Genomic DNA, 12,849 nt, shown 5'->3' on the forward strand with positions numbered 1-12,849 from the left:
ACACTTTTTGTACATGTTGTTGAAACGTTATGGATATTAGAAAGTTTTTCAAAAGACCACTCAGCTCCGTTCAAGCAACAGCATCGCCCAGTGAACTGACGGATGGTGTTTTTTCAGGTTGGTGATTTCACGTTAAGAGCTTTCAGTCAGTTAGGCAGGCTAACGTTAGGCTACTTGGCTGTTGCCTACCTTAAAACCTTGTTGATATCCTATCGACCACCACAGATCTTATAATCCAAGAGTCCACATAAATATAAAAGTCATGTTATGTTGTTTTGGCTGCCTAACTAATTATTAACTAAAAAAAAAAAAAACATTACAATGATATATTGAGAGGAAAGGGCCCTTTCCATAAGTGTGTTTATCAAGCACCATGCAGTCTGCATTCATAACCTAGGTGCTTGATTTTATGCACCTGTGTAAAGGGACCTGATGAAACCTATAAATAATCTTGCTAAATTACAAAATTAATATAATTTAGAAACGCCTATGTCAAGATGATAATGCATTCCTTCTTAAATACCCTTGTATCATGATGACTGGCCATACTGTAATTATATCATAATATTATGTATATTATAGTATAAGATGTTCTATTTATTTGTCACACAGATGAGATCAGGGAAGAGGAAGAAGGATAATAGCAATAATAAACAATAATGTCATATCAAACAATAGCCTAATGAAAATAAACAAATACTATAATATACAAACCATAAGAAGCGGCAATTAACTAAGTACATGCTAAATAGATATGAACAGATATTGCCTCTTGAAAGACCCAAAACTATAATTTTACACAGTGTAGTGCCAGTCAGATACCTTGAATCTGTTGAATGTTAGTTTCACATTTTTTAAGTCTCAATGTGTCCATTAGTTTACACAAAATTCACTAGAAGCCATTATTTAAGGGGTTATTTAAAAAAAAATTAAATGGGCTAAGCCCCGAATGTTTACAATGTCTGTCTCCGCCCCTGTGTCAGAGGCGTATCAAGCTTTTTAAGTGAGGGGGTTGTGGGATAGGAAAATGAAACACTCTGGCCAAATTATAAATAACTCCCTACAGGGACGTTGTAAGTATTTTCTAAGAGGGGTGCGGACTATATTGGTGTCCGGGAGTTTCTCCCCCGAAAAAAAATGGAAATTCTGATTGCTAAAAACACCATTTTAATGCAGTTTGGGAGGGACAGAAGAAGCAGCGCCCGTCATATGTGTGGCTCATGTGACATGTAGGCCTACATGCTACCTGCTATCACTTCACTATTTGACACTACCCTACATGGAGACATATCTCATGTTATAAATCAAGAAATCATTTCAGAAATTATGTCTTGTGCATATGGGTTAGCAGGCTACAATAAATTGCCTAACAAACAGCAGCCTAATTTCGAGGTATCACTAATACCTATTAAACTAGATGTACCGCATAGCGGTACAAAATATGACCGCCGCTCAGTCCTGTACATCCGTTCCGCGAAAATAAATCACACTTCAATTTGTCTCCATATTTTACTCCATCCCCCACTCTTGAAACTTTTGTGTATGCTTGTTTGGCATGCCTGAGTGTGTGTGTGCGGCTGCACAGAAAGTAGCCTACTGGTGCTGAAAAGGTGAATAGATTGTAGAATAGCCAAAGAAGATGTAGCATTGTTATAAAACCTTTAAAATCTCTAAACAATCACAAGTAGGGCAGTTCATCACAGTTCATCCATTGCAACTGGATTGATGAAAGGTCACTTACACCTGTAGGCTACATTGTATTTGGGAAAAGCAAAAGGTATCAGCATAATGTTATTTTTTTTATTTATTTTTAATTTTTTTATGTATTTATAAACAAAAACATCTCTGTCAGTTCCATGCTGTTTTCAACAGCTATCAAAAACAGGTCATTTTTGGATGGATGGATTTTTTGTGAATGTTTCTTCTTCTACATAAGATTTTAGTCATCTTTAGTTCATGTAATACTTTATTGTCAATGCACAAATTAAGTAACAGTAGTCTGAAACGTTATTGTTAATGCACAAATTAAGTAACAGTAGCCTAGTCTGAAACGAAATGCTGTTTTACATCTAACCAGTGGTGCAAATAACTGACATGTCCAAATGGGCCTTGATGAAATCGCGTCGCTACAACTGTTCATACACATTTTAACGGGCCAAAGTTGAAGAGCTTTTGTCCGTTATTGTTAGGTACAAAATATAGGCTGATTCATGTTCCCTTGCATTGTTTAACTGAGGTCCATGGCTAGTCTGGCTTTCATCAGACCAAGCTCAATCTTTTAAGAAATCAAAAATAAATAGCAGGCAGATCAGGCTGGATTCACCCAGCCTAGTCCATAGTAGTGTTAATTTCGTCAGACGAGACGAGAGGAAATATGTTAGTCAACAACCTTTTTTTTCATGACTAAGGCGAGGCGATGGCGAGACAGCAGTAATGTCCTGAAACACTGACTAAGACTATCTTAAGATGCATTATTGTTGACGAAAAAAACGCGAGACTAAAATGTTTTGCATGAAATAAAAACTAAGATAAAATCTCTCTTAATTTTCGTCTACAAAATGAAGACAGAATATCTAGCTGTTCACGTTTTCAAAATATTCGAATGAGTTCATACGCAACAGCTTTCCTGTAGGCTAGTCTACGTGCTGTTGCTGCAACCCTGTGGCTGCAACCACGAAACTACATGGAACAAGAACACTGGAGATTTCTGCCAGAGTTAGCAAAGCTAACTACCTAAGCTGCCACAATGCTACATACCCAGAAGTTGAAGCTTCTCTCATACAAATTAACATCCCCAGAATGTCCATACGAAAATGTTCATCATGTAATGTCAACTATTTAACTAGTTAGACTGATGATGCAATGTTTGCTAGCAAGTAAGCTAATATGGAAAGTTAAGCTAGCAAGTTAGCTATGGCTAAGATGGAGAGTCTGTTTGGGGAATGTGTTGTGTTTGGTAGCATATAAGCCATCTAGGAGGAGTAAAACATTAATACTTTGGTCTCGACAGTGTTTCTCAAACTTTTTCAGTTTCAGCACCACTTAACTAACCCTAGCTAAAAAAAAAAAAAAAAGATTATACCTTCTTCAACAGTAGCCTATAATTAGTCTACACTATAGGCCTACTCACTGAACCACTTTGCTTATTGTGTGGATTCATACTGTATGATTTAAACTGGCATATCTTACATAGACAGTGTTGCAGAACTGTTTTTTGCATTACAAGTTGGTTCAATATTGCAAACAACTCATCTATATTATATTTTACCCGATCTGCTCGGACCACTTGGGATAACTTCTTGCGGACCACCAGTGATTCCGGACCACACTTTGAGAAACACTGGTCTACGAATATGACAGATTCATGATTCAAATCTTTTCGTCTATGGTCAAATCCCAGCCGAGGCTATAACTGTAGCTCGACTTACCTGTGCATGTAAACATACTGACTGACAAAAATCAGAATGAGTAATTATAACAGGCTTAGTAGCCCTGTGGACACACAATATTGTTGGAAAATTGAGATGTGTGAAACACTATTTGACTCAAATGGTAATCAGAAATAATTTGTTATAAAAAAAGACTAAAATGTGTTGACTAAAACTGACTAAGACTAAGATACCTTTAGTTTTCTTTTTGACTAAAACTAGACTAAAATGGACGAGACTTTTAGTAGACTAAAACTTGACTAACAAAAATTATATTTGAATGACTAAATATGACAAAGACTAAAAAGGACATTTCGTCACAAGACTAAGACTAGGACTAAATTAAAAATAGGTGACAAAATTAACACTAGTCCATAGGCACCCGATATTGTTTAATTTTCCGATTGAGATATACATGCTCTGGCTATTCTAAATGCAAAAATGCATCGGGAGTTATGACAAAAGCGGTAACTAACAAACTAGATCCTAATAGAAAGCTGTTAGCTTCCCTAAGCTACAGGTAGGATTATAAGGTAGGCCTATTTACAACATAAATTGTCAATAGGCTATGCTGGCGACACAAATAAAATCTCCTTTGGAAACCAATGGCTTACGCCTTACAGTATCAAGCAGGGACTTAAACTGTCATATCGTGGTGAAAAGTTGTAATAACATTCACGCAGCTCCATGAGTCAAGGAAAGCGTGAACGAAGTAGCCACTTCTAAATGGGACCCACTACACAGTAGCTTAAAAGATTTTTTGCTAAAGCAGCCATAATGAAATGAAGGTGTCATTGTTTGGATACTTCACACACGCGTGCTTTTTAATTTCACAGACTACAACTACCAAGCTGTAATCAAAGCACATCGATTCCCTCTCACACCCTGCACGCACTTAAAAACAAAAATAAACAGGCGTCTCAGTCTCACGCATGTAGCCTATAGGCAAAACTGTATCAGACCGGTGTCGTTGGTAAATCTTCCATTGCACAGAATGATTTTGTAGCCGCGTGCAATAAATGACAGTGAAAGATACAAACAGTGCTGCTATACATTTGCTTGGTATAACCGCATTTATAGTTTTCAACAAATGCAATCAATCAAATGCCTCCATCACTCAACCAACACTAACTTGGTAACATTACCTAGGTCCTTTTTTTGATATTTACAAGATTAAGCATTACCTGCAGTAAAAACCAAGCATGTCGATAAACATCCTCAGATTTATTTAGGCTTCAAGAAGAAATGGGAATTACACTTCATGTGAACATCGTCCTATCCTTATTAGATGTTAAGCTGCGGTAAATTACAGTCCTTGTAGGAAGCGTCCATTGTTTTTTTCCAACCCACTTTTAACTTCCAACAAAATTACGTCTCACTGCAGCGATCGCGCCATCTAGTGGACAAAGCGACTACTTCTCGCCAATACTGAAAATGCAGCCATGATGATGATGATGAATATTTATTTTGGCTTTCTTTTAATCCTACTGAATTTGTAATTATGTATCGGCCGTTCTAATACCGATAGTATGTGGGTGCCTGTGTGTGTGCATGTGTATATGTGTGCACCGCCATTTACAGGGGGTGTGTTGGTGGTCCCCGGGGACGAAATGAAATTTTTCCGTAAAAGTCTAGTGGGGCTACATATCCACCAAATTTCATGTACCCCGGTGGTTCGGTGTCCGGTATCAATGACCAAAATTCAGGGAGTAGATGACGGAAAAATTCTTGAATTGTGTGCATGTGTGCGTGTACAAATTTATGTTTATGTGTGTGGGTGTGTGTGTGTATGTGCGATGCTTGTGTGTTTGCCTGCGTATGTGTGTTTGTGCATGTGCATGCATGCGTTCACATATGTCTACTGTGTGAGTATGTGTCATGCATTATGATTACTGTAAATGTATGTGTGTGCGTGTGTATCTGTTTATGCACATGTGTGCACATGGGTTAACATGACCCCTGGAGGCAAACATAATGGAAAAAAAATGGTCATCCTAGGCCCTACAGTTCTCAAGATATTCACAGAGAACTGTGTCTGCCCTACCCTCCTTTCGGGGGGTCCAGTCCAGCGGGGGGGGGGGGCTACAGATCAAAGCGAAGAATGGCGGTTCCATGCTATCCATGTGGGGTACATGCCCACCAAGTTTTGTGTACCCCGGTCTTTCAGTGTCCGGGAATCCTTGTTGGTTATGCGTCACTAAATGTACACATAAATTATTTTATTGTAAGGCCCCCCAGGAACGAAAGTACACAAAACTTGGCATGCATTCGGAGGGTGTCATAATGATCCTACACTTTTAATTTCGTGCAGTTTTGACCTTGTCAGCCAGAGATATTGTGATGAAAACACCTAATTTTTTTGCTTTTTAATTTTTAACTAGGTGGCGCTATACATGAAATAAGTGGTAATGGGATGGGTTGACATGCCCCCTTAAGACCAACATACATAAAAAAGGTGGACCTCCTAGGCCCTACGGTTCTCGAGATATTCACAGAAAACTGTCTCCGGCCACCTACAGGCCAGTTGGTGTATAGTAACATAAATTAATTTATTGTGTGGCCCCCCATGAATGGAATTCCACAAAACTTGGCGTGCATACAGAGGGTGTCATAATGATCCTACACTTCCAATTTCGTTGCAGTTTTGACTATGTTAGGTCACAGATACCTTCAATTACAACACCTCATTTTTGCTTTTTGTGTTTATCTAGGTGGCTATACATGAAATGAGTGGTTATGGAATGGGTTGACATGGCCCCTTGAGATCAACATACAAAAAAAATGGTCCTCCTAAACCCTACGGTTTCGAGATATTCACAGAAAACTGTGTCTGCCCTACCCTCCTTCGGGGGTCCAGTCCAGCGGGGGGCAGATCAAAACGAAAAACGATGGTTCCATGCTATCCATGTGGGGTTACATGCCCACCAAGTTTCGATGTACCCGGTCTTTCAGTGTCCCGGGAATCATTGGAAATTTGGGCATGCGAAAAAAAAAAAATCTGACTAAACCTATTAAGCTCGGCGGCGGTCATAATAAATGTAAAGAACACAGAACTGTAAGCTCAAATTCAAAAATGTTTGAAGTCTACCCAAGCATATGCAAAGGGAATATAAATAAATTGTGTTGCATATAGCCAGCTTAATTAATGTCAATTTAAAGATTATGATTAGCAGTTTCTATGCATTTTTCCATTGATCGTTACAGGAAGCCACGTTGTTGTTTAAACTATTGTTGCTTCTAGCCCGTTATTACCTCCAGTTTCACTTGCTGCAGGGGCGCACACATTGCATGAGCGATCATAAGCGTTCTATCTCCGATGTAGCCTAGAACTCAAATGTGTCTTGATGCCGCCGTTTGTAAGATCAGATCAAACTAGATGTACCGCATAGCGGTACAAAATATGACCGCCGCTCAGTCCTGTACATCCGTTCCGCGAAAAAAAAAAAAAATAAATCACACTTCAATTTGTCTCCATATTTTACTCCATCCCCCACTCTTGAAACTTTTGTGTATGCTTGTTTGGCATGCCTGAGTGTGTGTCTTTGGCTGCACAGAAAGTAGCCCACTGGTGCTGAAAAGGTGAATAGATTGTAGAATAGCCAAAGAAGAAAACAGCTATCAAAACAAAGGTCTTTTTGGATGGATGGATTTTTGTGAATGTTTCTTCTTCTACATAAGATTTTAGTCATCTTTAGTTCATGTAATACTTTATTGTCAATGCACAAATTAAGTAACAGTAGCCTAGTCTGAAACAAAATGCTGTTTTACATCTAACCAGTGGTGCAAATAACTGACATGTCCAAATGGGCCTTGATGAATGAAATGCGCCGCTAGACTGTTCATACACATTTTAACGACCCAAAGTTGAAGAGCTTTTGTCCGTTATTGTTCGTCTAAATATAGGCTGATTCATGTTCCCTTGCATTGTTTAACTGAGGTCCATGGCTAGTCTGGCTTTCATCAGACCAAGCTCAATCTTTTAAGAAATCAAAAAATAAATAGCGGGCAGATCGCTGCGCGGCGGTCATAATAAGACGTTCTAAATGGAACGCGATGTAATTGAGCTGTTCCTTTCCAAGCGTCTTGGAGACGTACTGTATGTGTGCTGACTGGGCTATGTCTATATAGTTGATGACACCAAATGAATAAGTATGCTGCAAATGAGCAGACGTGTGAAGCACCGGGCATAACTTAATTTCGCGGCTACGTGGAGCAGTAGTAGGTTAATTGTTGAGGAGGCCCATAGTTTGAGAAAAGCTGTAGATCATAGGCAGAGAAAGCATAATGCTCTGAGAACAGTAGCCAAAGGTTTTCCTGCAGAAACAGGTGCCTTGGTGCGCGCACCCCCGCTTTCACTTTGACTCCCTGCATTTGTGACAAAAACTGTCAGTCAGACAGTGAATTTTGGTTTACTAAATTAGCATAATGCGGTAACAATTATCATTTCAATTCCATCTGAAATTTGCTCACTGCAGACATTACAATGCAGACCCAAGCAGCAGCATAGTCTTGAAAGACGCACACTTTGAATTTGATCAGAGCGGCTCTGGTTCTTCACCTAAATTGATGTGATTGGCTGGATGACCGTTCAATCAAATCAACAGACCTATTTGTGTCTCTGTGTGTGAGTTATAGATACGGTTCCAACTCTTTATGGGAGCGTTTATTTCCATATTTTACTTTCAATTTAATCTGACAAAAAGTGTAGGGGGATAGAATCGTGTTCCAGCAAAATTGTATGCGTTATAACACCCACATCCCCCCTTTTACTTTCTGGCGCCTGTGTTTGTGTGTGTGTGTGTGTGTGTCTGCACGCAGGTGTCTCCCCCTCCCTCCCGTGTCATAGGCCTACTGTATGTAATGTGTCCAGAAAACCCACAATCATAGTATCATGATATGATTGCCATCTGGCGGTAGTGGTTTGTGGGCCTATTGAAGTCAAGTAGGAAGCCCAGCAAGTTCAAAAGTAGAAAAAAAAAGTTTTGCGAGATCCCGCATAAATTACATCGTTTTTTTTTTTCCTTCATGTTTTTTTTTTAACCCATGTTTTTTTTCCCCATGTCACCCGGAGGGCTCCGTAAGAAATCAACTCATTGAACAGCATTACATTCTTTTTTTTTTTTTTTATAGGGCAGCGATCCGCCTACACCCTGTACATTTCTTTTGTCATTTCATAAGGTATTGAACAGTATTACATTTTTCTCTTTTTTTTCATAGGGCAGCGATCCGCCTACACCCTGTACAGTACATATATTTTGTCACTTCATCACGTAATCCTTCATCCAGGTTGGTGAGTGACTTCTTCTGTAACGTGCAGCTGGTCTACGCGATGTCTCTGCTGGACTGGTACTGTTCTTCATTTCATCAGGCGTCTCCGCAATGGAGACAGCGCGGCGCCAGCGTTCCACCTCTTCCATCACTCAAGGCGAAGGTGCTTTCGGGCGGTTAAGCCTCCGACCGTCAGGGGTTGATGTACCGTCTCTCTCCCTTTCCCACATGGAAGGGCTTGCGGATCGCGACTGTGTCACCAACCCGAAATCTTGGGAGACTTTGCACCTCTCTTGGAGTCGAAGTACTGCTTGCTCCTTTTCTGTCGCCCGGATGACTGTGGCTCTGGCGTTGTCATTACTCTCTGCTCTCTGTAGGTGGTGGGGCGTGGAGCTTTGTCCACATTGGTCGTCCTCTCAGCAGTTGGAAAGGACTTTTGCCGGTGGTTGCATGATCAGTGGCTCTGTAGCTCTGCAGCATCTCCGTCACTGCAGGTTTCCATTGACGCTGGGCTACCTCTGCTGCCTGGATACAGTCTTTTAAGACACGGTTGAAGCGTTCCACGCACCCGTTTGACTGTGGGTGGTATACGCTCGTCTTGATGTGTTTAATGCCTCTTTCCTTTAGGAAGTCAGCAAAAGCAGAGGATGTGAATTGTGGCCCATTGTCGGACGTAATTGCAAGGGGGTTGCCTTCACGTGCGAACACGGTGGAAAGGAATTTCAGCACTGTTGCGGTAGTTGCATTTGAGGTGAAGGCCACCTCCGGCCACTTGCTGAAGTAATCGATGAAAGTAATGGCGAATCTGCAGTCATAGGCCGCACGCTCGAATGGGCCTACGATGTCAATGGCCACGTGCTGAAAAGGGCCCCCGGGAAGGTCAACAGGCTGTAACGGGGCTGGAGAAGCTCTAGCTGTTTTGTCACATGACTGGCAGATTGAGCAGGACAGCAGGACTTGATGGACAAGATCGTCCATGTGTGGCCACCAGTAGAGCTCTCTGAGGCGTTGCTTTGTGCGGACCACGCCTTGATGGCCTTCGTGCGCCAGATGAACGATTCTCTCCTGAAGAGGCTTGGGAACCAGCAGACGTGTACCTCGTAAGATCAGGGGAGCCTCAACGGCAAGTTCATGTCGCACTAAGTAGAATGGCTGTAGTTCAGCTGGTAGCGCTTTCTTCACCTTGGGCCACCCTGAGTGAATCACCTGTCGCAGCTGTGTAAGTATGGGACAATTTTCACATTCAGCTTTAAAGTCAGCAAGCGGCAGTGCATTGTGAAGCGTAATCTCAGCTATCTCTGTGCTCAGGTCTCCGTCAGCTTCCGCAGTTGTGCTGGAGTCAGTGAGGGGAAGACGGGACAGGCAGTCTGCCATGACGTTTTCACTCCCTGGCCTATACTGCATGTCGTATTGGTAGCACATCAGCTTAGCAGACCATCTTGCGATCCTCATGCCGGCTCTGTTCATGCCTTTGGTGTTGAGGAGAGTGGTCAGTGCTTGGTGATCAGTTCGTAGTGTGAATCTGTGTCCCCACATGTAGGTGCGCCATCTTTCCACAGCCCACACGCAGGCGAGGGCTTCCTTTTCTGTAGTGGAGTACTTCCTCTCGGCTGCAGACAGCATGCGTGAAGCGAAGGCCACTATGCGTTCTTGGTTGCCAGGGTGCAGCTGAGTCAGTACGGCCAAGGTAAGCTTTTCTTCAGCCGCAGCCGCGGGCTTCGTCTCATCCACGCAAAGCACCTCGACCTCAGGCACCGTAACTTCCCTCACTTCACTCACTGACGATTTGCATACTTTTGCAAAGTGTCCCTTTTTCCCGCATTTGTTGCATTTCACAGAGGCAGCTGGACAGTTGTTGTCATTCGCTAAGTGTTTGTTGGACCCGCATCTTTAACACTTTGCGATCGAACTTTGCCTGTGAATGGCGGTCTGTAGCTGAGGGCTTAGCTGGGCGCTCCCCTATTCCCGCGGAACTGAGCACTCGTAACCCTGATAGCTTGCACTGATGCCGTTGCCGGTTTTTTAGCTGTAGACAGTAGCGTCGAATTTTTAACTGCTTCTTCAATTTGAGATGCAAGTGTTTGTGCCTTCTCTAAATTTAAATCTTCCTCCATCAGTAATTTATCCTTCACGGCACTCAGGTAAGCACAAGAGATAAGCTGATCACTTAATCATTTCCCCTCCATTGCGCCCGAATTGGCATTGTGAAGCTAGCGATCTCAAAGCTGCTACATACTGGGAAGCGGTTTCATCAGCTCGTTGCAAACGGTGTCTGAACTTGTGCCTCCATGCTATCACATTCACTTTAGGTACGAATTGCTTTTCTAAAGCAGCCATGGCTTGATCAAATATCGTACCTTGATCTGGTAAGTCGTAGAAAATGCGTTGTCCCTCCGGACCCAGGCATTGTAGCAGTACTGCACGCTTTCGTACGTCTGGCCATGTGTTTCCCGTAGCATGTATGGCTAGCATATAATTATCGAACATTTTCCTCCATGTAGCAAACGGAATCGGTGGCTCACCCACTTGTGGAAGAAAAACTGGTGGACTCGGTACCAATGCGCTCATCCTCGTCGCCAATTTGTGGTGTTGCTCACAGGAGGAAAGGTAGAAACTTTAAATGATGAGGAGACGGTAAGTATTGTTCAACTTTTTACTGGAACTCTCAAGGGCACACTGGACCACGTATCATAGTGCAGTATCAATATATACCATGTAACGGTTACATCACTACAGTGCCACCTGCTGGTGATGGAGTACACGCACTCAAGCATGATAAAGTAATACTGTAAACACAACAAACATATATTTTTTCTGTCAGTCATACAGTATGTTGTCTATATTGGGTGCAGAATCAGGCTATTATCAGACGTGTGACAGAAGCACCGGGCATAATTTAACTTCGCAGCTCCGCAGATCAGCATTCTCCTTGTCAAGAAGGCCCATGGACAGAACAGACGATCCAATGCTAATCCATTAAAACGATGTCTGTTTAGTTAAGTCTGGTGTGTGACCCACCGCACTTTTCTTTAGGTGTGTTGCATTAGTTTGTATTTGTTTTATCTTTACTCTTTTGGATTTTCTTGCTTAGATAGTTTGATTGCTTAGATAGTTTGATTGCTTAGATAGTTTGATTGCTTAGATAGTTTGCTTGCTTAGATAGTTTGATTGCTTACTTCGAAGAGCTTTACACTTGGGTTTCAAGACTTGTCTTGGTTTAAAAAAAATTTCACCCTGTCATCACAGCAACAATCAGCAAATAGGACTGAATGTGGCTGGGAAGGGTGTTTGCCACACTTACTCTCTCTCACACACACACACACACCCCACTCCTCTCTCTCTCTCTCTCTCTCTCTCTCTCTCTCTCTCAAACACGCACACACACAGATACAGGCACACATACACACAAACTCATTCGCAAACACAGACTTATACACACTCGCCCCCCTCTCTCTCTCACATACACACACACATACAGGATAGACTGATCAGATCAGCCTAATCAGAGGGTCCTCCACTCTGACTCTGCTTCCATGTCATACTCTGGTGTTTGATTGGTCCTTTCTGGGCGTGGTCTGACCATTCAGGCTAGAATCCCCATTGGCTGTCTGGACCTGGTACAGCATTAGTGTTGGGGTCAGAGGTGTCACAGCAGTGTGTCAGTAGTGGTAACAGGTGTGTCTATTTTTCTTTTCACCTGTTCTCTAGTTAACCCAGAAGTGATTGAGAGAGAGACTGGCAGTGATGTGAGCCTCCACTGCTCCCTGACCACCTATGGAGAGAGACTAGTTCATCTTAAAAATGTCCTGAGCTGGGTGGATGAGGGAGGGGCTGAGCTGCAGAACACCACCAGCCTCGAGATTAGAAGAGAATCTACCTGTTACATCACACTGACTGAGAAGCTTAGAGCTCCAAACCCTGTTCACACACAGAGGACACGTAAATGCCAGCTGACTGCAGAAGGGCAGGTTCAGACTTCTGTCTCCCACACCGTCAAAGTGCTAGGTCAGTGATTGTGTAATTCTCTTATCACGTATCTCTCTACATCAGGGGTCCCTCGCCGGGTCGCGACACCCACTTTGGGAACCCCTGTTCTACTGTACATGATAGGCCTGGTATGGAAATCAGAATGGTGGTTCAAGTAAACTTAGAT

At 42.3% G+C, this 12,849-nt stretch overlaps 1 protein-coding gene across 1 annotated transcript in view; it reads left to right on the forward strand.

Moving 5' to 3' along the window:
- The window catches only part of LOC125298836, a 53,437-nt gene that overhangs the window by 9,557 nt on the left and 31,031 nt on the right, over positions 1-12,849 (forward strand). Inside the window, exon 4 of the mRNA XM_048249705.1 lies at positions 12,405-12,701. Within this exon, the coding sequence (XP_048105662.1) occupies positions 12,405-12,701 (297 nt within the window). The remainder of the gene's footprint in view (positions 1-12,404; positions 12,702-12,849) is intronic.

This window comes from Alosa alosa, chromosome 8 (genome assembly GCF_017589495.1).
Source record: "Alosa alosa isolate M-15738 ecotype Scorff River chromosome 8, AALO_Geno_1.1, whole genome shotgun sequence".
Classification (NCBI taxonomy): domain Eukaryota; kingdom Metazoa; phylum Chordata; class Actinopteri; order Clupeiformes; family Clupeidae; genus Alosa; species Alosa alosa.